This window comes from Gadus morhua, chromosome 4, assembly GCF_902167405.1.
Source record: "Gadus morhua chromosome 4, gadMor3.0, whole genome shotgun sequence".
In the NCBI taxonomy this organism is placed as follows: Eukaryota; Metazoa; Chordata; class Actinopteri; order Gadiformes; family Gadidae; genus Gadus; species Gadus morhua.
This window is the reverse complement of record NC_044051.1, coordinates 43,149,894-43,173,686: the sequence shown is the minus strand read 5'-3', so window position 1 is coordinate 43,173,686 and position 23,793 is coordinate 43,149,894. Positions and strand designations below refer to the sequence as shown.

The 23,793-nt window shown below is 47.4% G+C and overlaps 3 protein-coding genes across 4 annotated transcripts; all 3 read right to left on the bottom strand.

The window, feature by feature from the left end:
• Positions 1 to 17: 17 nt before the first annotated feature.
• On the bottom strand, positions 18 to 10,068 carry dnajc27 (DnaJ (Hsp40) homolog, subfamily C, member 27). The gene is made up of 7 exons (XM_030353258.1): positions 9,675 to 10,068; positions 4,991 to 5,073; positions 4,426 to 4,495; positions 3,617 to 3,781; positions 2,885 to 3,007; positions 2,215 to 2,378; positions 18 to 1,593 (listed from the first exon to the last, which is right to left on the bottom strand). Exons 1-7 carry the CDS (start codon positions 9,759 to 9,761, stop codon positions 1,461 to 1,463), a joined length of 825 nt encoding a protein of 274 aa, XP_030209118.1. The 5' UTR covers positions 9,762 to 10,068; the 3' UTR covers positions 18 to 1,460.
• A 105-nt stretch (positions 10,069 to 10,173) lies between these two features.
• Positions 10,174 to 16,946, bottom strand: cd247 (CD247 molecule). Of its 2 annotated transcripts, XM_030353260.1 has the most exons (7): positions 16,642 to 16,946; positions 15,073 to 15,170; positions 12,549 to 12,593; positions 11,932 to 11,961; positions 11,726 to 11,782; positions 11,171 to 11,203; positions 10,174 to 11,054 (listed from the first exon to the last, which is right to left on the bottom strand). In XM_030353260.1, the coding sequence occupies exons 1-7, from the start codon at positions 16,700 to 16,702 to the stop codon at positions 10,980 to 10,982; spliced, it is 399 nt and encodes a 132-aa protein (XP_030209120.1). In that variant the 5' UTR covers positions 16,703 to 16,946; the 3' UTR covers positions 10,174 to 10,979. The 2 variants fall into 2 exon arrangements, with proteins under 2 accessions (XP_030209120.1, XP_030209121.1); XM_030353261.1 differs by lacking the exon at positions 12,549 to 12,593 and having other exon boundaries at positions 16,642 to 16,941.
• A 227-nt stretch (positions 16,947 to 17,173) lies between these two features.
• Positions 17,174 to 22,564, bottom strand: creg1 (cellular repressor of E1A-stimulated genes 1). The gene is made up of 4 exons (XM_030353259.1): positions 22,187 to 22,564; positions 20,548 to 20,667; positions 20,025 to 20,141; positions 17,174 to 18,537 (listed from the first exon to the last, which is right to left on the bottom strand). The coding sequence occupies exons 1-4, from the start codon at positions 22,472 to 22,474 to the stop codon at positions 18,442 to 18,444; spliced, it is 621 nt and encodes a 206-aa protein (XP_030209119.1). The 5' UTR covers positions 22,475 to 22,564; the 3' UTR covers positions 17,174 to 18,441.
• Positions 22,565 to 23,793: the final 1,229 nt, after the last annotated feature.

Here is a 23,793-nt window from a genome sequence, read left to right as displayed (position 1 = left end):
AGAACTAAGGACAGAAGTTAAGAGAAGATTGTTTTTATTATTCCAAACAGAACATGCAGACTGTCTCCCACGACAACCCCCCCCCCAGCCCAACGGACAGACACATTAAAGTGCAACCAACACTGTTAGACACACCAGCTGCAGTGTGTGTGTGTGTGTGTGTGTGTGTGTGTGTGTGTGTGTGTGTGTGTGTGTGTGTGTGTGTGTGTGTGTGTGTGTGTGTGTGTGTGCTCTCATGTCAAAAGGTTTCATGCTTCCCCTCCATCAGCACATGAGCGCGCACGTGATGAAAGCTCTGACCACAACTAATCACCACCGGACACACACACACACAAATATCGTATTCATAATTATATAATACACACGAGAAGACCTGCTAAATAAATAACAGGAATATACATATTCATTATTCTTATTAGATACCACTCATCATTAATAATTAGATATTCACAAATGATAGAACCATATAGATAACATGTCGATTTATAAATAAATTCATGAATATTTCTTATATATAATCATAACCATTATTATTATTAATATTATATACGTTACATATTAATGAACATAAGTAATAACAGATGTAGAATTATAACTATATTCATTATTAATATTTTTTAGATAAATTAAAGATATTATTAATAATACAAACATATGAATAAACTTCAGTTAATACAGAGTAGATTCAGCCCTGTAGATTTATAAACACACAAGTTATAAAGAAAACATATTTTGGAATAATATTATAGTAATGGGGTTAGAATTAATAATACGAATAATTAATATTAATATGAAGAACCCCTTTATAAATAACCAAATTATGAAATATATTGATATATAAATTATAATAATAGACATGAATGAAGCTTCTAAATAAATAAAAGACAAAGATGCTTATAGATATTAATTACTAATATCAAAAGTATATTATATAGATGTATTGATGTATAAGAAAAATAGATAGATTAATATGGAATATATATAATATTAATTACTCATAATATTTAGAGACATGACTGAAGCTTGTGAATAACAGATGTAAATTTATATAAATATTAATAATAAATAGCAGAGGTAGATGTACATAAATATTAATAAATAAGCATTAAAAAATGTCATCCTCACGTCTCTAAAGAGCCAAGACGTGTGCGGACGTGGGCGGAGCCAGTACGTGGGCGGAGCCAGTAGGTGGGCGGAGCCAGTAGGTGGGCGGAGCCAGTACGTGGGCGGAGCCAGTACGTGGCACGAGCATGCACGTGGGCGGAGCCCTGACGTGGGCGGGGCCAACAAAGTAGGTTACGATTGAGTGGAGCAAGGCCAGTGATTGGCTGTCATCATCAATGGCAAGACACACAACACGTAGTCTTATTATTGGATGTTCCTGTGTGTGTGTGTGTGTGTGTGTGTGTGTGTGTGTGTGTGTGTGTGTGTGTGTGTGTGTGTGTGTGTGTGTGTGTGTGTTATTTGATGTTCTTCAGCAGGGAGGTGCGTGCGTTGACCACGGCCTTGAAGGCGTCTTCACTGCCGGGGGCGACGCACTTATCAGGATGGAGCAGAACGGCCAACTTCCTGTACGCCTTGTTCACCTCCTCCCTGCACACACACACACACACACACACACACACACACACACACACACACACACACACACACACACACACACACACACACACACACACACACACACACACACACACACACACACACACACGCACACACAAATGGGACAGCATTACAGCGTTAGGAACTCTACAAACATTACAACTTTGTAAACTTTACGACATTAAAAACTTTACAACATTATAAACGTTACGACATTATAAACTGTACGACATTATAAACTTTACGACATTATAAACTTTACGACATTATAAACGTTACGACATTATAAACGTTACGACATTAAAAACTTTACAACATTATAAACGTTACGACATTATAAACTGTGCGACATTATAAACTTGACGACATTATAAACTTGACGACATTATAAACTTTACGACATTATAAACTTGACGACATTATAAACTTTACGACATTATAAACGTTACGACATTAAAAACTTTACAACATTATAAACGTTACGACATTATAAACGTTACGACAGTATAAACTGTACGACATTATAAACTTTACGACATTGTGAACGTTCCAAACTCGACAACGCGCGTGACCCCCAGCAGAGCCCTGCAGTGTGTTGCCGTGGTGACCTACCGCGCGGCCCCCGGCTTGACCCCCAGCATGTCCCAGGAGTCCTTGCTGTTGCGGATGCGCCTCACGGTGTCGGCCTGCTCCTTGGTGAAGCCCACGCTGACCTCGGGCACGGCCGGACGCCGGCCCCCGTTCTCACACATGTCTGTGATGGCCGAGAAGAACGCCTGCACGCACACACACACACAGAGAGACACACACACACACACACACACACACACACACACACACACACACACACACACACACACACACACACACACACACAGAGACACACACACAGAGACACACACACACACACAGAGAGACACACACAGAGACACACACACAGAGACACACACACACACACACACACAGAGACACACACACACACAGAGAGACACACACAGAGACACACACACAGAGACACACACACACAGAGACACACACACACACACACACACACACACACACACACACACACACACACACACACACACACACACACACACACACAGAGAAACACAAAAATAACTTTGTAACTGAGAACTTTGACATTTCACCTTAAATAAATACACAAATCGGTCAAACAGAATTTGTTCTAATCTAAAACAATAGACAGATGTGTATCATTTATGGTCGTTTTTGCGAGATCTCAATCAAAAGGCGATCAACGTCCGAGCCCCAGCGGTACCTGGAACATGTCGGAGACGCCCTCTCCGCTCTGAGCCGACGTCTCAAAGTAGTGGAACCCCCGGGACTCCGCCCACAGACGCCCCTCGCCCTCATCCACCACGCGGCGCTTGGTGAGGTCCACCTGCACGCACACACACACACACACACACACACACACACACAGAGACACACACACACACAGAGACACACACACACACAGAGACACACGCACACAGAGACACTCACACACACACAGAGACACTCACACACAGACAGAGACACACACACACACACACACACAGAGACACACACACACAGAGACACACACAGAGACACACACACACACACACACACACACACACAGAGACACACGCACACACACACACACACACAGAGACACACGCACACAGAGACACTCACACACACACGCACACAGAGACACACGCACACACACAGAGACACACACACACACACACACACACACACACACACACACAGACACAGAGGCACACACACACACACAGGCACGTGAACTTTTTTCATCCAATCCTCATTGAATTACCCCCTCATCACATCGGCCTGCCCCCATCACAGAGCCCCGCCCCCTTCACAGAGCCCCGCCCCCATCACATAGCCCCGCCCCATCATATAGCCCCACCCCCATCACATAGGCCCACCCAATCAGATTGGCTCGCCCCATCCCATAGGGCCTCCCCCTTCACATAGCCCCTCCCCCAGCCCGCCCCCTCACCTTGTTTGCGCAGACGATGAAGACGATGGTGTCCATGTTGGCCTGGGAGCCCATCTCCTGCTTCATCTCCCCCAGCCAGCCGTCCAAGGCCTGGAAGCTGTCCCGGGCCCCCACGTCGTAGACCAGGACCACGCCCTGGGAGTCCTTATAGAACTCATTACGCACCTGGGGACCAGGTGATGAACTCATTACCACCTGACCAGGTAGGACTCATTACCACCTGACCAGGTAATACTCATTACCACCTGGGGGGCAGGTAGGACTCATTACCACCTGGGGACCAGTTGATGAACTCATTACCACCTGGGCAGGTAGAACTCATTACGCACCTGGGGACCAGGTGATGAACTCATTACCACCTGACCAGGTGATGAACTCATTACCACCTGACCAGGTAGGACTCATAACCACCTGACCAGGTAGGACTCATTACCACCTGACCAGGTGATGAACTCATTACCACCTGACCAGGTGATGAACTCATTACCACCTGACCAGGTAGGACTCATTACCACCTGACCAGGTAATGAACTCATAACCACCTGACCAGGTAATGAACTCATTACCACCTGACCAGGTAGGACTCATTACCACCTGACCAGGTAGGACTCATTACCACCTGACCAGGTAATGAACTCATTACCACATGACCAGGTAATGAACTCATTACCACCTGACCAGGTAATACTCATTACCACCTGACCAGGTAATGAACTCATTACCACCTGACCAGGTAATACTCATTACCACCTGGGCAGGTAGACAGAGATTTTATGTGCGTGTTTTTTTGTGCTTGTGTGTGTTCTTACCTCATAGAAAAAGGGGTGACCAGCCATGTCAAAGATGTTAACTTTGATTTCTCTGTCCCGAACCTGAACCCTAACACACACACACACACACACACACACACACACACACACACACACACACACACACACACACACACACACACACACACACACACACACACACACACACACACACACACAGTCTGGTTAAAGCTGCACTATGTCTATAGAGGAGGGGGCGTGTCCTTACTTGGTGACACCAGTCGATGTCTGGTTAAAGCTGCACTATGTCTATAGAGGAGGGGGGCGTGTCCTTACTTGGTGACACCAGTCGATGTCTGGTTAAAGCTGCACTATGACTATAGAGGAGGGGGCGTGTCCTTACTTGGTGACACCAGTCGATGTCTGGTTAAAGCTGCACTATGTCTATAGAGGAGGGGGCATGTCCTTACTTGGTGACACTAGTCGATGTCTGGTTAAAGCTGCACTATGTCTATAGAGGAGGGGGCGTGTCCTTACTTGGTGACACTAGTCGATGTCTGGTTAAAGCTGCACTATGTCTATAGAGGAGGGGGCGTGTCCTTACTTGGTGACACCATAGTCGATGCCGATGGTCGCCAGATACTTCGGCACGAATCTCTTCTCACAGTAGCGCTTGATGATGCAGCTCTGAAACAAGCAGAGGTCAAGTGGTCATTAGAGAGAGGGTTAGAGAGATATAGTAACAGAGAGAGAGGGGTAGAGTGATATACTATCAGAGAGAGAGAGAGGGGTAGAGAGATATACTAACAGAGAGAGAGAGAGGGGTAGAGAGATATACTATCACTACGTCTTGTGTCTGTCTGTGAGTTTGCATGCATGCTATGCGTATGCCGAATCGTAATTGCTTCAAGACAAATCAGATTGGCCAATACACATTGAAGATAAATTACATAATTGTAATAATTGTTACGAGAGTAGTGTATGTGTGTGTGTTTGTGAGTGGACGAGTGAGGAGAGCGAGCGGTAGCGTGTGTCAGTTTGGTGAAGTAATTAAAGGTCCCATGACATGAAAATCTCACTTTGTGAGGTTTTCTAACATAAATATGAGTTCCCCTAGCCTGCCTATGGTCCCCCAGTGGCTAAAACTTGCGTTTGGTGTAAAACGAGCACTAGCTGTTCTGCTCGCCTTTGAAAAAGCGGATGCTCAAGCGCGCTGATTTGGAATGTCTGTATTCATGACGTCATCAGGAATCTCAGCTCCTCCCCTTACTCTGCCTGGCCCGCCCAGAGACGTTGGCCCGCCAATGAGACTCGACCGTGCGAGCGCCACATGTGTGTGTGAATACACACACTGTAACGCAAGTGTTTCTTGGCGGTTCTTTGACGTGTCTTGTATTTCCACAACGAGACTGTTGTGGGGGTTATCTGAGCCATGGTTGAGAAGGAATTGGGGGAAAGGAACTTTGGTTTGACTCGCTGAAGTACATGAACTGCGACTTGCCGCCGGTTGCCACGAGGCACCATTGCCCGGCAGTGGGCAGCCGGCAGCAGGCAGCGCCCGGTTCAGTCGACATCAGGTTGCTGTGAAAGTGGAAGAACCAGAGACGTCGCAGAACCCGACAAAGTCGTTTGTGATTCATAATATCGTCTGGAGGCGCACACAGCTTTTGGCCGTGATAATATGTATTAAATGATATAGATTTCTATGTATTATATGATATTATTTAGATATAGAGCTCCAGGACTCTAACGCAAGTGTTGTACACTTCCTTGTTATTTGGATAACCGTTCTGCTGTTGGTGTGATGGCGCATAACACGTCGGACTCTCGTCTCTGGTATTTCTACAACGAGACTCGTATTGGGGGTTATCTCAGCCAAGGTTGAGAATTAATTGGGGGGAAGGAACTTTGTCTTTGACTCCCTCAAGAACATGAACCACGACCAGGAGGAGAAAGGGATCTTTGCCGGGCAGCGCTTAGGCACCTCCGCCTCCGGCGGTGGTCCCTCAGCGGGGCACAAGCGGGAGACATTCGCCGCCAACAATCCCTTTCTCCTCCATGTCGTGGTTCATGTTCTTGAGGGAGTCAAAGCCAAAGTTCCTTTCCCCCAATTCCTTCTCAACCATGGCTCAGATAACCCCCACAACAGTCTCGTTGTGGAAATACAAGACACGTCAAAGAACCGACAAGAAACACTTGTGTTACAGTGTCTACTTCACATTGATGTGGACGTTGAAGAACCAGGAACGTCGGAGAACCCAACGCGGTCGTTTGAGATTCATAATATCGGCTCACACAGCTTTTGGCCGTGATAATATATATTATATGATATAGATATCTATGTAGGCTATATGATAATATTTAGATATAGAGCTCCAGGACTCCCGTGTGTTCTAGAATATTTACAGAACACGGCTAAAGGCTGTGTGCGCCTCGCCATTGCGATACATCCACTGTAAACAGAGCGCACGGTACCGTGGCTGCAAGCTGCTCAGGGCCACACCCCCACCCTCCTCCTTGACACGCCCACCGAAACAGCGCATTTGGGGGAAGCTCAATGTGCAACTGGCTCGGAGCAGGGGCGGACTGGGGGAAAAAAGTGGCCCGGGAGTTTCTGTCGGACCGGCCCACTCAATACACGGCGCGCGGCCCACTAAGTACACGCCGCGTTGCCCACTCAATGGATCGCGCGTATCGAACAGTCAGTGGCCTTCTGGGAAAAATACCCATACACTTAACATTATTTTGGATGATTACAAAGAAATTACATCATATATGTATGTTTGTTTTTTAATAACATTTGGATCCACCAATTTGCCTGGATGGACACATGGAATAAAATGATTATTGGCTATTGTAACACTCCAAGGTAGGTATAGTTTGCTAGATGAATATGCTTACCTCTTGGCTAGTATCAGATGGTTATAAAAGTATAACTACAAAGCCTTAAGGAATGAATGTCAGCAGAGAAAGACCACACAATAAAGAAACTGGAATCAGAGGGTAGAATTAGTATGAACCATATATTAGAAATGAACAGAACAGAACATACGATGGGGTGTGAACATCAGTGGTATCAGTAGTGTTGCATGCTGGGTGTGTGATTGTTTGTGTGTGTAGGGGTGCTGAAGGTGCATAGCAAAACAGTAAGTTACATAACAGAACCTAAACTAACTCTGTCAGCCCAGGTTCTTTAAGGTCATAAATAAATAAATATATATGGTTATAAATAAATATATATATATATATATGGATATAAAAAACAATATAAGTATACTCCATACTATAACAGTTTTATTATAAGCCCACTACATGAGTAGTTTTTGCAGCAGCTCACTCTTTTCTGCAACACCGTCAATGATTTTCTCACTGTCCAGCATCTGCAAAACATCTGTTTGAGTAGCCATCAACATAAAAGCCTCCAGGTGCTGTTGAGAGAGTGAGCTCCTGAGCCTGTTTTTTATGTATTTCAGGGTTGAAAAGCTTCGCTCACATGCTACCTGTGTGACAGAGAGGGTAAGCAGGAACCTGTATGCAAGGCCTATGATGTGGTATGCATCTGTCAGGAGGTTGTACTGCTTCAGAACTCGGTAGCAACAGATTGGACAGTCCTTGCAAGATGACTAGCCTTATGGGCTTGTCCCATTTGGAGGGTACAGCAGGTGGGAAACTAGACGGCTACGCCTACAATCATAGAACTAGAGTTATAATATCATAACTATCGTTCTATTTCATGTAGGCTACGCCGTCTAGGCTTCGCCTTATGGGCTAAGGTGAAGCTGCGAGCGGAGCTTAATCAATGTACTCCTGCTAGACCCCAGTCAAGAAACTTTAGTCACCAGGGCACAGAAGACTCAAAAAAGCAGAGGATGTGCAAAACACAACAGCTTAATAAAAAACGAATTCCTCCTAGATCAAGCAAGGCAATGATCAAGAGAAAAAAGTGAATCTGCAAAGACTCCGGCCCCAATCCGTCCTTCATGAAATCCATGAAAAGTGAAGGGAAAAACCAGAGTAATACGGTTTCCATTAGGTCCGCTACCACCGGGGGCGGAGCTACGGAGTTCGACTCTCCAATAAGGAGCTTCTGTCGTCCGTTTCTTATTTAAAAAACGGCGAGAGTGGCATACTGGCAGACAAAACCAACTCGTCAAACGGCGAGCCAATAGGAACCACCGTTGAGCGCATGCTAGAACTGGGTGCCGCGTTGCGTGTATGTATGCAAATCCAAATTCTCTACCTCAATCCGCACAGCTGAGAACACTTCGGCTGTGTAAGAACCAATTTAGAGGTGTTTATTGATAAGGTGGAGATCTTTTCTTACTTTGGACTTCCGAAGTCTGTAAAACACATATTAGAAGACACTTAAAAAAAAATTGAAAAATAGTCACCATGAGTGTGAAGACGGATTGCGAGTAGCAGTATAAAAGTCAGTCAGTGCGATTACATAGGTAGGCCTACAGCTCTTGGAGAAAATTACGCTTGTGCCGCTGTGTTAACCATTGTAGGGCTGATGCGCTGATGGGCGTGGGCCGGTACATAATAATGATGGGCCGGTGGGTTTATATTTTCGGCCATCGGCCCACCGGGGATGTCCCCGGTATTCCCGATGGCCAGTCCGCCCCTGGCTCGGAGTGGCTGTAACTCTGCACCACGGCTGAATTTCGGGAACGTCTTTGAATACTGTGTTAGTTGCCCACTAATACCTATATTAAAGAATACATAAAATAGCATGTCATGGGACCTTTAACGAGTCCGGTTGTGTCTGTGCAAACGTGTACTGTTAAGTTTGTGAAACTAAGAATAGTGTACCCAGCCTGTCAATAATCGTCTGCCGCTTCATACCGACCATATTCCGCCCTATAAGCAGACCCACTGCTTGTCAAAATGAAAGGTGTTACCCCCGAGAGAACACACATCGCATAATTAGTATGATTTGATCAGAATGATTGGATGGAGTTAAAAAAAAAACTTTTTGCGACCAACCAACCAATGAAAACTTGGTTGATTGAGACTCTTCTCATCGACTAACGTTGGTCGACTAGTATGGGGCAGCACTATTCAACACTGACCTCGGCGTCACCCTCATACTAATGTACATGTTATTATAACAGGTTCACTCCTATAACATGTTACCTTGCCGACCTCGCTGTCCCCCCCGGCTGATCAACCTAATGCTAATGTACATGTTACTGTAACATGTTGACTCCCATTACATGTTACATGTACTCTAACATGTTGACTCCTATAACATGTACTCTAACATGTTGACTCCTATAACATGTTACCTTGCCAACCTCGGCGTCGCCCAGGCTGATGACCTTCACTCTCAGGGCCTTCTTGTTGTCGCGTCTCTTCGTCACGTTGGTCTCCATGGTGACGAACCGTGAGACTCGCCGCTGCTTTTACTTGTTTTTAGCGACAAAGCTAACGGCTAACAGCTAACCCGCTAGAGGGCTATAAGCTAAAGGCTAACCCGCTAGAGGGCTACACGCTAGTCGCTAGCTGGTGAGGTGTGGAAGTACTCCGTCGAGTTGACAACATTGTCCCAGTACCGCTGAGGTCGTGGTGAGGTGAGACGAGCCCCCGGAGTGCTAAGGGTTGAGCTTACTGCTATCAACCCGCCAGCGTCGGCTCTGGATGGGATGCTAACTGTAGCTAGCAGTCCCGCCCCTCTCCTCCAAGCGGTGCGTTCTTGTCCGACACATCCTGGGACACCAGGGGTTTGAGTGTTGACTTCAAATAACCAATCGGGAAGAATTGAGAAAAAGACGCAGGCTCATATTATGGATTTGGAACTGGCGTACGAATATGTATTTAATTCAATATTGCATGATGGCAGACAGACATAAAGGGTTTCTTAATTTTTATGTTTACGCAGTTTGAGAAAATCCAAATAAACGAAAAATGAAAATGGACATCCTAAATGTATTTATAAATAGGAATGTATTAAGCATGAAATAATATAAGGAACTAATAAAATCAATAAACTGAAGTATATCATAGCAAAAAACTGTTGACATAAAGAACATAATATTACCACAATATCAAGATTAAATTCAGTTATTCAAATAACATCTCAGGAAAGCAGATTTCATGGCTACAGTATCTCAGCTCGTTGGGCGTGAAAGGGTCTGGAGGTGCGTTCAGGAGCGTGGTTGTTTAGCAGTCTGGCGGTGCGTTCAGGAGCGTGGTTGTTTAGCGGTCTGGAGGTCCGTTCAGGAGCTTGGTAGTTTAACGGTATGGCGGTGCGTTCTGGAGCGTGTTTTTTTAGCGGTCTGGAGGTGCGTTCAGTAGCGTGGTTGTTTAAGGGTCTGTCGGCGCGTTCAGGAGCCTGGTAGTTTAGCGGTCTGGCGGTGCGTTCAGGAGCGTGTTTGTTTAGCGGTCTGGTGTGCGTTCAGGAGCGTGGTTGTTTAGCAGTATGGCGGTGCGTTCAGGAGCGTGGTTGTTCAGCAGTCTGGCGGTGCGTTCAGGAGCGCAGTTGTTTAGTGGTCTGGAGGTGCGTTCAGGAGTGTGGTTGTTTAGCGGTCTGGAGGTGCGTTCAGGAGCCTGGTTATTTAGCGGTCTAGCGGTGCGTTCATGAGCGTGGTTATTTAGCGGCTGGCAGCAGCTAGGGGTTGCATCGGTAGGGTGTTGTAGGTGTCTCTGTCCCTGCCCAGATTCAGATCCTGGGTAACCACGGAGAGAAGACCACAATTAACACAACATGACAAGGTTACCACGGAAACTAGAACACAACGTGGTAACCATGGAGAAAAGATGACAACAAACTAAAGAGACTCACCTGGTAAACCTGTTGATCGTTCTTCCTTTGGCGCTACAGGGGGAGGGGGGGGGGAGAGAGAGAGAGAGATTTTGTAACAGCTTTTTATATTTGACCTAGTTCATATTTTCCTTTTGGTCGCATTTTTCATCTGCTTTGGCAATGTGTTTGTTTCCCATGGCAATACAGCTTTGATGAATTGAAGGGAAGGAGAGAGAGAGAGAGAGAGAGAGAGAGAGAGAGAGAGAGAGAGAGAGAGAGAGAGAGAGAGAGAGAGAGAGAGAGAGAGAGAGAGAGAGAGAGAGACAGACAGACAGACAGACAGACAGACAGACAGACAGACAGACAGACAGACAGACAGACAGACAGACAGACAGACAGACAGACAGACAGACAGACAGACAGACAGACAGACAGACAGACAGACAGACAGACAGACAGACAGACAGACAGAGGGAGGCATAAAAACAGACGGACTGACAGACAGACAGACAGACCGACAGAGTGGGAGGGAGACATAAAAACAGACAGACAGACAGACAGACAGACAGACAGACAGACCACACACATGCTTACTTCTCGTTTCAGAGGTAGTTCATTGTAATCAGCATCTGGGTCCCGCTTCTTCAATGGCTTAAAGAACACACACACACACACAGTGTTACTAGTGTGTGTGTGGGTGTGTGTGTGTGTGTGTGTGTGTGTGTGTGTGTGTGTGTGTGTGTGTGTGTGTGTGTGTGTGTGTGTGTGTGTGTGTGTGTGTGTGTGTGTGTGTGCCTTACTTGGTAATGTTGTTCTGGTTGGGTGCGGTTCTGAAACAGGCATCAAAAAATATTTATAGAATGCGTCCTTGTATATATCATCATATGAATAAATAATATGTCTAATAATCACGATCGGTCGATATTCCTTTTGTAAATTCATTTGTTTGCATTAACTTCATCATTACACACACGCACGCACGCACGCACGCACGCACGCACGCACGCACGCACGCACGCACGCACGCACGCACGCACGCACGCACGCACGCACGCACGCACGCACGCACGCACGCACGCACGCACGCACGCACGCACGCACGCACGCACGCACGCACGCACGCACGCACGCACGCACGCACGCACGCACGCACGCACGCACGCACGCACGCACGCACGCACGCACGCACGCACGCACGCACGCACGCACGCACGCACGCACGCACGCACGCACGCACGCACGCACGCACGCACGCACGCACGCACGCACGCACGCACGCACGCACGCACGCACGCACGCACGCACGCACGCACGCACGCACGCACGCACGCACACACACACACACACACACACACACACACACACACACACACACACACACACACACACACACACACACACACACACACAAATTTACCGAGAAGAGGTTTTCTTTGTCTTTCTTCTTCTTGGAAGTGAAAAACTAAACAAATACAAAAGAAAAACGCAAACTCAGAAAATATGAAATGCAATGATGATGCATAGATACAGTATGACGGCTCTAGAGAAAGGTACAAACTCCTAGATATAGATACAGACTCCTAGCTCTAGAGAAAGGCACAGACTCCTTACTATAGAGAGAGGTACAGACTCCAAGCTCTAGAGAAAGGTAAAAAAACTCCTAGATATAGATACAGACTCCTAGCTCTAGAGAAAGGTACAGACTCCTTACTATAGAGAGAGGTACAGACTCCAAGCTCTAGAGAACGTACAGACTCCTAGCTCTAGAGAAAGGTACAGACTCCTGGCTATAGGTACAGACTCCTAGCTCTAGAGAAAGGTACAGACTCCTAGCTCTAGAGAAAGGTACAGACTCCTAGCTCTAGAGAGAGTCACAGACTCCTAGCTCTAGAGAAAGGTACAGACTCCTAGCTCTAGAGAAAGGTACAGACTCCTAGCTCTAGAGAAAGGTACAGACTCCTGGCTATAGATACAGACTCCTAGCTCTAAAGAAAGGCACAGACTCCTGGCTATAGATACAGACTCCTAGCTCTAGAGAAAGGCACAGACTCCTGGCTATAGATACAGACTCCTAGCTCTAGAGAAAGGCACAGACTCCTGGCTATAGATACAGACTCCTAGCTCTAGTGAAAAGAGATGGAAGGTTAGGGTGTAGGTCAGGCTGTAAAGGTTAGGGTGTAGGTTGGGTGTAGAGGATAGGCTGTAGGTTTGGTGTTAGGGTGTAGGTCAGGGTGTAAAGGTTAGGGTGTAGGTTGGGTGTCGAGGATAGGCTGTAGGTTTGGTGTTAGGGTGTAGGTTAGATTGTAGGTTAGGGTGTAGGTCAGGGTGTAGAGGTTAGGGTGTAGGTTGGGTGTAGGTTGGGTGATAGGGTGTAGGTTAGGGTGTAGGTCAGGGTGTAGAGGTTAGGGTGTAGGTTGGGTGTTAGGTAAGGGTGTTAGAGTGTAGGTTAGGGTGTAGGTTAGGGTGTAGACGTTAGGGTGCAGGGTTAGGGTGTAGGTTAGGGTGTAGGTTGGGTGTTAGGGTGTAGGTTGGGTGTTAGGGTGTAGGTAGGGTGTAGGTTGGATGTTAGGGTGTAGGTAAGGGTGTTAGGGTGTAGGTTGGATGTTAGGGTGTAGGTTGGGTGTTAGGTGTTAGGGTGTAGGTTGGATGTTAGGGTGTAGGTTGGGTGTTAGGGTGTAGGTTAGGGTGTAGGTTGGATGTTAGGGTGTAGGTTAGGGTGTAGGTTAGGGTGTAGGTTGGATGTTAGGGTGTAGGTTGGGTGTTAGGGTGTAGGTTGGATGTTAGGGTGTAGGTTGGGTGTTAGGGTGTAGGTTGGATGTTAGGGTGTAGGTTTGGTGTTAGGGTGTAGGTTAGGGTGTAGGTTGGGTGTTAGGGTGTAGGTTGGGTGTTAGGGTGTAGGTTGGATGTTAGGGTGTAGGTTTGGTGTTAGGGTGTAGGTTAGGGTGTAGGTTGGGTGTTAGGGTGTAGGTTGGATGTTAGGGTGTAGGTTTGGTGTTAGGGTGTAGGTTAGGGTGTAGGTTGGGTGTTAGGGTGTAGGTTGGGTGTTAGGGTGTAGTTTAGGGTGTAGGTTGGATGTTAGGGTGTAGGTTGGATGTTAGGGTGTAGGTTTGGATGTTAGGGTGTAGGTTGGGTGTTAGGGTGTAGGTTAGGGTGTAGGTTGGGTGTTAGGGTGTAGGTTAGGGTGTTAGGGTTAGGGTGTAGGTTGGGTGTTAGGGTGTAGGTTGGATGTTAGGGTGTAGGTTGGGTGTTAGGGTGTAGGTTTGGTGTTAGGGTGTAGGTTAGGGTGTAGGTTGGGTGTTAGGGTGTAGGTTAGGGTGTAGGTTAGGGTGTAGGTTGGGTGTTAGGGTGTAGGTAAGGTGTTAGGGTGTAGTGTTAGGGTGTAGCGGTTAGCGTGTAGGTTAGGGTGTAGCGGTTAGGGTGTAGGTTAGGGTGTAGGTTGGATGTTAGGTGTTAGGGTGTAGGTTGGGTGTTAGGGTGTAGGTTGGGTGTTAGGTGTTAGGGTGTAGGTAGGGTGTTAGGGTGTAGGTTAGGGTGTAGGTTAGGGTGTAGGTCGGTCGGGGCAGACCGTGTTAGGTGTTAGGGTGTAGGTAGGGTGTAGGTGTTAGGGTGTAGGTTAGGGTGTAGGTTAGGGTGTAGGTCGGTCGGGGCAGACCGTGTTAGGTGTTAGGGTGTAGGTGTTAGGGTGTAGGTTAGGGTGTTGGTTAGGGTGTTAGGTGTTAGGGTGTAGGTGTTAGGGTGTAGCGGTTAGGGTGTAGGTTAGGGTGTAGCGGTTAGGGTGTAGGTTAGGGTGTAGGTTGGGTGTTAGGTGTTAGGGTTTAGGTAGGGTGTTAGGGTGGAGGTTGGGTGTTAGGGTGGAGGTTGGGTGTTAGGGTGTAGGTAGGGTGTAGGTGTTAGGGTGTAGGTTAGGGTGTAGGTTAGGGTGTAGGTTGGTCGGGGCAGACCTTCTCCTTAAGGTAGAGTCCGGTGATGACCAGGCCGTACCCGGCGAGGAAGCCGTCCAGGATGTAGCAGAGTCTGGGGTCGTACATCGTCATGCCCGCTACAGGGGTCACAGGGGTCAAAGGTTAGCGTTCAGCGCTGGATGGAGTCAGCCTGATGGGCTAATGCTAGCCTGAAGGTGCTAGTCTGATGGGCTAATGTTAGCCTGAAGGTGCTAGCCTGATGGGCTAACGTTAGCCTGAAGGTGCTAGCCTGATGGGCTAACGTTAGCCTGAAGGTGCTAGCCTGATGGGCTAACGTTAGCCTGAAGGTGCTAGCCTGATGGGCTGACGTTAGCCTGAAGGTGCTAGCCTGATGGGCTGACGTTAGCCTGAAGGTGCTAGCCTGATGGGCTAACGTCTGCCTGCAGGTGTTGATGAGGTTTGAACGCTCCAGTGACAGGTGTGTGTGTGTGTGCGTGTGTGTGTGTGTGTTATATGTGTGTGTGTGTGTGTGTGTGTGTGTGTGTGTGTATGTGTGTGTGTGTAAGATGGCTGCTTACACACACACACACACTAGTGTCCCGCCGGTGTAACAACACGCTGTTCGCGTCACTGCTGCCTTGCGTGTAGGTTTGGATTCAGTCCGACCACCGCCAGGCCCTCGGGCTCATGGGCTGAGTCTAGACACCACACTGTGGTTCAGAGGAAGTCCCCATCACAGAGCCGTCAGACACTCTGAATGTGAGCGTGTGTGTGGCTGTGTTATATATTTGTGTGTGTGTGTGTGTGTGTGTGTGTGTGTGTGTGTGTGTGTGTGTGTGTGTGTGTGTGTGTGTGTGTGTGTGTGTGTGTGTGTGTGTGTTATATAAGTGTGTGTGTGTTTGCGTGTGTGTGTGTTTGCGTGTATGTGTGTGTGTTGTCAAGTACGGTTGATTCATCAGTGTCCTTTAGACATGTAAAATAAAGGAGCTTTTATATTTACTTGATAAAGCACTTACTCTTTTCCACTTTAACAGTACACTGTTTTAGCAGCACAATGACCAATGTATAAAATGTGTTAAGGCAATAAGGTATAATAATACTGCGTTAGACCGGACCGTCTGGGTCTGGTGTAACCGACAGCTACGCCCGGAGTTTGGAATGTGGTTGTCGCGCGCGTGCGTGCGTGCGTGTGTGTGTTATATGTGTGTGTGTGTGTGTAAGATGGCTGCTAGCAGTAGGGCAGCCATTTTGAGGAACAGCAGTGTTTACGGCCATCGGCTAACTCCTTCTGAGTGCACCTCTAGTGATCGACTACAGATCCATTATTGATTTGTATCCTAGTTGGGCTTCTCTCTAGTAGTGATCAACTACAGATCCATTATTGATTTGTATCCTAGTTGTGCTTCTAAACCAGTTTAAACTAAGGACTCAAGTGTGTCTTAGTTCAAGTTGTTTCTAAACCAGTTTCAAGTGGATCCTAGGTGTTTCTAAACCAGTTTCAAGTGGATCCTAGGTGTTTCTAACCAGTTGAAGGTGCAGAACTGGTTCTGGCCGGTGCAGAACTGGTTCTGGCCGGTGCAGTAGGTGTGTGTGTCGAGCGGTTCTTACCTGCAGCGGCGGGCAGAGAGAGCAGCAGCAACAGGCCCACAACGGGCGGCAGGAGAGACATCTCAGCAGGAACCAGAACCAGTCACACCAGAACCAGTCACACCAGCACCCAGTCACAACAGCACCCAGTCCAACGACGAGCCACCAGATGAGAAGCAGCTCTTCTCCTTATTCTCTTCTCTCTTCTCTTTGTCACACGGAGGCAGGATGTGGTTAAAGACAGCGATCACACTAAATATACACGCACACTAACGCGTACCGACGCAGCCTCAGCCAGTTTAACCCCACAGAAGGGTTTCAGAAAGGTTTGACTTTAAGTCACAGGGGAGGCCTGGAACTAGAGGCTAGCCTACAGGTGTTTAGCCTCATTAGCTAGCCTGTGTTTAGCCTCATTAGCTAGCCTGGGTTTAGCCTCATTAGCTAGCCTGTGTTTAGCCTCATTAGCTAGCCTGGGTTTAGCTACATTAGCTAGCCTGGGTTTAGCTACATTAGCTAGCCTGATAGTAGAACAAATTTCAGAAAGGAATCGTAGTTTTTATACAAAACAAAAACTTTATTACTACAAATCCATACAAAGTTTTAGAGTTGGTTATAATTGACACAAAAATATAATAACAAATAATTTTTGAGTATAATATAAAGTATAGTATAATATAAGATGATTGAAAATAAATTTCCCTCATAAGGAATGGCTTTTATATCAGACAGTAGAAACAGCAGATTAGTAATCAGTGAATGAGATTATAATGATCTGTAGAAACTGAGCCTAATGAAGTAAGGCCTAATGGAGTAAAGCCTAATGGAGAATAGCCTATTGAAGTAAGGCCTAGTGAAGTAAAGCCTAGTGAAGTAAGGCCTAGTGAAGTAAGGCCTAATGGAGTAAAGCCTAATGGAGTAAAGCCTAATGGAGTAAAGCCTAATGGAGTAAAGCCTAGTGGAGTAAGGCCTAATGGAGTAAAGCCTAGTGAAGTAAAGCCTAGTGGAGTAAAGCCTAGTGGAGTAAAGCCTAGTGAAGTAAAGCCTAGTGGAGTGAAGTCCAGTGGAGTAAAGCCTAGTGGAGTAAAGCCCAGTGAAGTAAAGCCTAGTGGAGTGAAGTCCAGTGGAGTAAAGCCTAGTGGAGTAAAGCCTAGTGGAGTAAAGCCCAGTGAAGTAAAGCCTAGTGAAGTAAAGCCTAGTGGAGTAAGGCCTAATGGAGTAAAGCCCAGTGAAGTAAAGCCTAGTGGAGTAAAGCCCAGTGAAGTAAAGCCTAGTGGAGTAAGGCCTAATGGAGTAAAGCCCAGTGAAGTAAAGCCTAGTGGAGTAAAGCCCAGTGAAGTAAAGCCTAGTGGAGTGAAGTCCAGTGGAGTAAAGCCTAGTGGAGTGAAGTCCAGTGGAGTAAAGCCTAGTGGAGTAAAGCCCAGTGAAGTAAAGCCTAGTGGAGTGAAGTCCAGTGGAGTCGGGCCCGTGTGTTTTTGGTTCACTGGGTTTCCGGTCGTAAACAGAAGTGGCTTCAATCAGCCGATGGGAGCGGCAGCTACGAGGTCCACTTCCTGCTCTGCGGCTGCTCACCTCCCCCGCCTCCTCGCCACGAGATGCTATCAACACACGCTGAAAGGAACAGGAAGTGTTCCGCCTGCCGTCACCATGGCGACAGCGGCCGGGGCCTCGGGACGGACGCACAACAACCAAACCCAGAGTGGTTTGGACGGACGGACAGACCACACCTCCGGAACTCCCTCTCCCCCCCAACCCCCGACTCAATCACTACTGACGGGGGCAGGGGTCAGAGGGCGCCGGCGGGTCGCCGCGGCGACGGCCAGTTCACCCGGAGTGGGGGTGCTTCCTGAAGGGCGTGGCCTGGAAGTATTCTTCAGGGGTTACGGTCTTCACCCCCCCAAAGTAGTCCAGCACCCACACCTGCAACACACACACTGTTCAATCTTAGAGCCCATCTCTACTCTACTGCCTTTAATTCAGTTTAACCTTTGTTTTACCGCATCTTTATCTCATATTTTAAGGTACGGCAACACTGAACGCGTTACGCGCGTAACACGCCTAACCTGACGCTTGATCATGGTGTGTCACAAAAATGGATCAACGCGCCCGACGCGCCTACGCAGCTAGATGAACCCGCCCAGCGCAGGTGTCTTGCTTCGCCCCTGAAGGGGCTTATTTTCGACGTTCTATACATTATCCCGCTTATTACACGGCTACTTGCCAAAACTTCACTAACTTCACATGGCGTGTCTTTTTACGATTTATTCGTTAGCAGCATTCGTAGCGTTGATCTGCAGAGAAATAGTCTGCCAAAGACGTTGACGTCGCTTAGCAACCGAAGACGCTGGGGTTGACAAGTCACCGGACTACTACCCATGCAAGTGAACGGAGCGTTCCACGGCATTGAGAAGACCCGTGTAATAAAGTCCTAGAATATTTCTGTTTATGGCATTGATTACTCCTCAGATTAGGCTAATAAAGCAATGATTAAAAAACAACAACACAAACGCTCGATCAAAGGCCCGGCCCGACCCGGCCCGCGGGACGGCTCGGGCTCGGGCAGAGAATATAAACTCTAGTGCACGACGTCCTCTGTAGGCGCTCACAGCGGGGTGAGTTTCACCAACTTCCTCATCGTTTCAGCACACACTGAATCGATGACGTGGTCATCCATGTTCTTTCTGCTTCTGTGCGTCCTCCGTCTCTCTGCCAGTGACATCGGGTCAAGCTCAACGCTGATTGGCTATCGCGGCTAAGTGTCACACGTAGGCGCGTCAAAAGTTAAATTTTTTTAACTCTGCGCGTTGGGTGCATTATTTCGGTGCGTCCAACACGCCTAACGCGCTGCTTCAGGGCGTGTAACGCATCTACGAGCCTAAACCAGTGGTTTCCTATTCAAGAATGCTGATTTACAACGCCTCTAATGCGCGTAATGCGTTCAGTGTGGCCGTACTTTTAGTCTTTTGATCCTGATTGCATATCAATTCATTACATTGGGTTAACTTCTAGCCTACATTATCATTGTTATTACTGTTTTTATTATTATTATATTAGTATTGTCACTATTATTATCAGCGACTCAGATGTATGATTTTTACTTGTTTTATTGTTGTTTGTTTTATCTTTTATTTTTTATAGCACTTTGATCAACTGTTGTTGTTTTTTAAATGTGCTTTACAAATAAATGTACATTAAATTCAATTTACTGTTAGCCCCGCCCACGACTCACAGACAACACCCACAACACACAGACCACACCCACAACACACAAGACACAGACCACACCCACAACACACAGACCACACCCACAACACACAGTTAGCCCCACCCACAACACCCACAACACACAGACTCCGCCCACAACACAGGGACCACACCCTCCCCTCCCTGAAGCCCCGCCCCCAGACCTGGCTGATGTTGAACTTGGCGAAGAACCAGTCGTGGTCGGAGGGCCAGTCCACCATCTCGGGGTGACGCCAGAACAACCACTTCTTGGCAAACTCCGCCTCCGCAGTGTCGTTGACCTGGAGGATCACAGCTTCACTGGTCTGACTGGTCTGACTGGGACCACCCGCATCAGGGGGTCCTGATGCTGAAGGCCGTCATGGCGACTCAATGTCATGCCTACTGTTGTCATGGCTGATGCTACTGGTTGCCATGATTATGGGTGGCTACTGGTTGACATGGCTACTGGATATCATGGCTACTGGTCGTCATGGCTACTGGTTGCTACGGCTACTGGTTGTCATGGCTACTGGTTGTCCTGGCTATTGGTTGCTACTGGTTGTCATGGCTACTGGTTGTCCTGGCTATTGGTTGCTAATGGTTGTCAATACAAAGAGTTGCCATGCCTACTGGTTTCCCTGGGTACGGGTTGCCATGGCTACCGGTAGTGAAGGCTCCAGCTGGGTGTGTGATGCGGGGGCTCACCTGCAGGACGGACCCTGACAGGATGACGTGGGCACACAGCGGGCTCTGGGGGTCGAAGCCCTGCTGGGCGCAGTAGTCCGTCTGGGCCAGGGACATGGAGAGGGAGGCCTGGGGGTTCACCTGCAGCACAGCACCCCAGTTAGTACTGCCTAACCCCAGCGGCTCCTTAATGACCTGTCTCTGTACTGTCTAACCCCTACCTGCTCCTCAATGACCTGTCTCTGTACTGTCTAACCCCTACCTGCTCCTTAAGGACCTGTCTCTGTACTGTCTAACCCCTACCTGCTCCTTAATGACCTGTCTACTGTCTAACCCCTACCTGCTCCTTAATGACCTGTCTCTGTACTGTCTAACCCCTACCTGCTCCTTAAGGACCTGTCTCTGTACTGTCTAACCCCTACCTGCTCCTTAATGACCCATCTCTGTACTGTCTAACCCCTACCTGCTCCTTAATGACCTGTCTCTGTACTGTCTAACCCCTACCTGCTCCTTAATGACCTGTCTCTGTACTGTCTAACCCCTACCTGCTCCTTAATGACCTGTCTCTCTACTGTCTAACCCCTACCTGCTCCTTAGTGGCCTGTCTCTGTACTGTCTAACCCCTACCTGCTCCTTAATGACCTGTCTCAGTACTGTCTAACCCCTACCTGCTCCTTAACGACCTGTCTCTGTACTGTCTAACCCCTACCTGCTCCTTAATGACTTGTCTCTGTACTGTCTAACCCCTACCTGCTCCTTAGTGACCTGTCTCTGTACTGTCTAACCCCTACCTGCTCCTTAACGACCTGTCTCTGTACTGTCCAACCCCTTCCTGCTCCTTAACGACCTCCCCAGTAGGTTCAGTTAGTTGTGGGTGGTAACCCTTACAGAGGGACGAGACCTTCTAGAAGTTCCCTATCTGGATCTTGTAACCCCTACTCCTCCAACCATAAAACCTTATCAGAGAGGACCAGCTGTCACCATGTGACTGAAAATCTGCTGAATCACCGTGGTTACCAAACACCGCAACATAATAGTTGAGTTACATAAAGGTTGTACCAACGATGTTGGGTGGGTTGGTATTTGAAGCGAGATCCCAAACCAACAGATCCGAAACAAACAGAACCTTTAACCTAGTTACACAACACCTACACTAACCCGTAGTTACACATCACCTAAACTAACCCCTAGTTATACAATACCTAAACCAACCCATAATTACACAACACCTAAACTAACCCATAGTTACACATCACCTCAACTCATAGGTACTTAACCTATAACACAACGTCTGAATTAATAATAGTTAGACAACACCTAAACTAACCCATAATAGTAGTTACATAACATCTAAACTAACCAATAACCGCAGTTACATAACATCTAAACTAACCCATAACCGTAGTAATATAACAACTAAATTACTAACCTAACCTCACCTAAACTAACCCTCGCTAACATAGTACCTTAACCAACCACATCTAACCTAACACCTTAACCAACCAACTCTACCCTAACCTCCACTAACCTAAACCAACTACTTGTAACCTAACCAACTCTACCCTAAACTAAACCAACCACCTCTAACCTAACCATCTCGAACCTACCACCTTAACTAACCAACTCTAACCGCCCTAACCAGCTTTCCCCCGTGGCTCACCTTCAGGTCCTGGACGGAGACCTCCATGCGGGTGAGGTAGAAGTAAGGCACCCCGGAGCCGCGGCCCAGCGGCCCGTCGCTGACGGAGAAGGCGTTGGAGAAGGGCTGTCCGCGGACCGGGTCGTGGGAGGAGATGGTGGCCATGGAGGCCCAGGTCACCTGGTTGGCCACGAAGCGCGCTACCCGGGCCACGGCGTCGTGCGGCGGGATGTGGAGCCCGGAGCAGCGGCTCGCCAGGCCGAGGAGCAGCAGGCAGATGGCCGGGGGGGTCGCGGTCAGAGCGGTCATGGTGGGCTACGGGCTGGACGTGGTTCTGGAGAGTCCTCTCTGGGGCTCCCGAGGTAAACACTAGCGCCCTTCAGTCACGTGACCTCACAGACAGGGTCACGTGACCCCGCGGAGGGGGGTCCTTCGGGTAGGCCCCATGGGACCTGTGAGATCGCAAAATGTGAATGTGTTTCAATGCAGAGAAAGTATTTATTTTCTGGTCCCAGTCTTTATATGCCCTGGATAACACATATGTTGTTTGTGGAATTGAATTATAATTTTGTGTTTTCTCAACAGCTTTTTTAACTGAACAATTTCACAATAAACGGCCAAACTCTTGACATGACAATTTTTCATTTAAATCCACAAACAACATGTGTGTAATCCGGGTCATATAAAGACTGGGACCAGAAAATAATTACTTTCTCTGCATTGAAACCCATTCCTATTTTACGATCTCATGTGTCCCATGGGATCTACCCATGGACATAATAAAGGATCTACCGGAGGTTTGGACCGGATCACCTGTGTGCTTTCCATTGCTCACTAAATTAACACTATAATTAAATATTATAATGAATTTAGTATTTTTTTTTTTTACAATATACAATCGAGTGGCGAAGTCACGCGGCCCTTCAGGTAGAGCACATGAGCCCTTTGAGATCGAAAAATATGAATGGGTTTCAATGGAGAGAAAGTAATTATTTTCTGGTCCCAGTCTTTATATGCCCCGGATTACACATAAATTGTTTGTTGATTTAAATGATCGTTTTTCATGTAAAGAGTTTGACTGTTTATTGTGCGATTGTACAGTTAAAGGCCGTAGCACAAACACAATGACGCGTTCCCTGCGACTGGCGTGGACAAGACCGACAATTGCGCATCGGCCTAACTGAAACTCTCCGCGTGCCCCAATTTATAATGGTTTTCACATATTTTGATGCTTTTATCCTCCCCTTGGAAAAAACCTAACATATCAAACTTCTTCACGAAAATGTTTATTTATTTATGAAAAAATATCATTTAAATCCACAATCAACATATGTGTAATCCGAGGCATATAAAGACTAGGACCAGAAAATAATTACTTTCTCTCCATTGAAACCCATTCATATTTTGGGGATGTGTTTGGAGGACCGTCGCAAATTGGACCTCTGGCGTACCCCTAGGTCCTTTGCGGCAGGGGTTTGTTAATCTAGCGTCACAGTGGGGCATTTGCCTGTTGCAACACAGCATCCATCGACATCAAGTGGGCTGTATAGAACAGCTGCTTTAAATCCGTCTAAAATCGACGGTCATTGGATAATGCTGCGATTATGTCCCTCCCACGGACCCTCAGC

Excerpts from the sequence above, each read along its gene's own strand:
- dnajc27 (XM_030353258.1), bottom strand. The coding sequence starts at position 9,761 with ATGGAGACCAACGTGACGAAGAGACGCGACAACAAGAAGGCCCTGAGA. Across the intron at positions 4,496-4,990 it reads ATCGACTATGGTGTCACCAA|GGTTCAGGTTCGGGACAGAG; the intron begins GTAAGGACACGC and ends TGTGTGTGTTAG. Across the intron at positions 3,008-3,616 it reads TCATCGTCTGCGCAAACAAG|GTGGACCTCACCAAGCGCCG; the intron begins GTGAGGGGGCGG and ends GTGTGCGTGCAG.
- cd247 (XM_030353260.1), bottom strand. The coding sequence starts at position 16,702 with ATGTCTCTCCTGCCGCCCGTTGTGGGCCTGTTGCTGCTGCTCTCTCTG. Across the intron at positions 11,783-11,931 it reads AACCAGAACAACATTACCAA|CCATTGAAGAAGCGGGACCC; the intron begins GTAAGGCACACA and ends GTGTTCTTTAAG. Across the intron at positions 11,055-11,170 it reads ACGATCAACAGGTTTACCAG|GATCTGAATCTGGGCAGGGA; the intron begins GTGAGTCTCTTT and ends GTGGTTACCCAG.
- creg1 (XM_030353259.1), bottom strand. The coding sequence starts at position 22,474 with ATGACCGCTCTGACCGCGACCCCCCCGGCCATCTGCCTGCTGCTCCTC. Across the intron at positions 20,142-20,547 it reads TGTCAGGGTCCGTCCTGCAG|GTCAACGACACTGCGGAGGC; the intron begins GTGAGCCCCCGC and ends GTGATCCTCCAG. Across the intron at positions 18,538-20,024 it reads CCAAGTTCAACATCAGCCAG|GTGTGGGTGCTGGACTACTT; the intron begins GTCTGGGGGCGG and ends TGTGTGTTGCAG.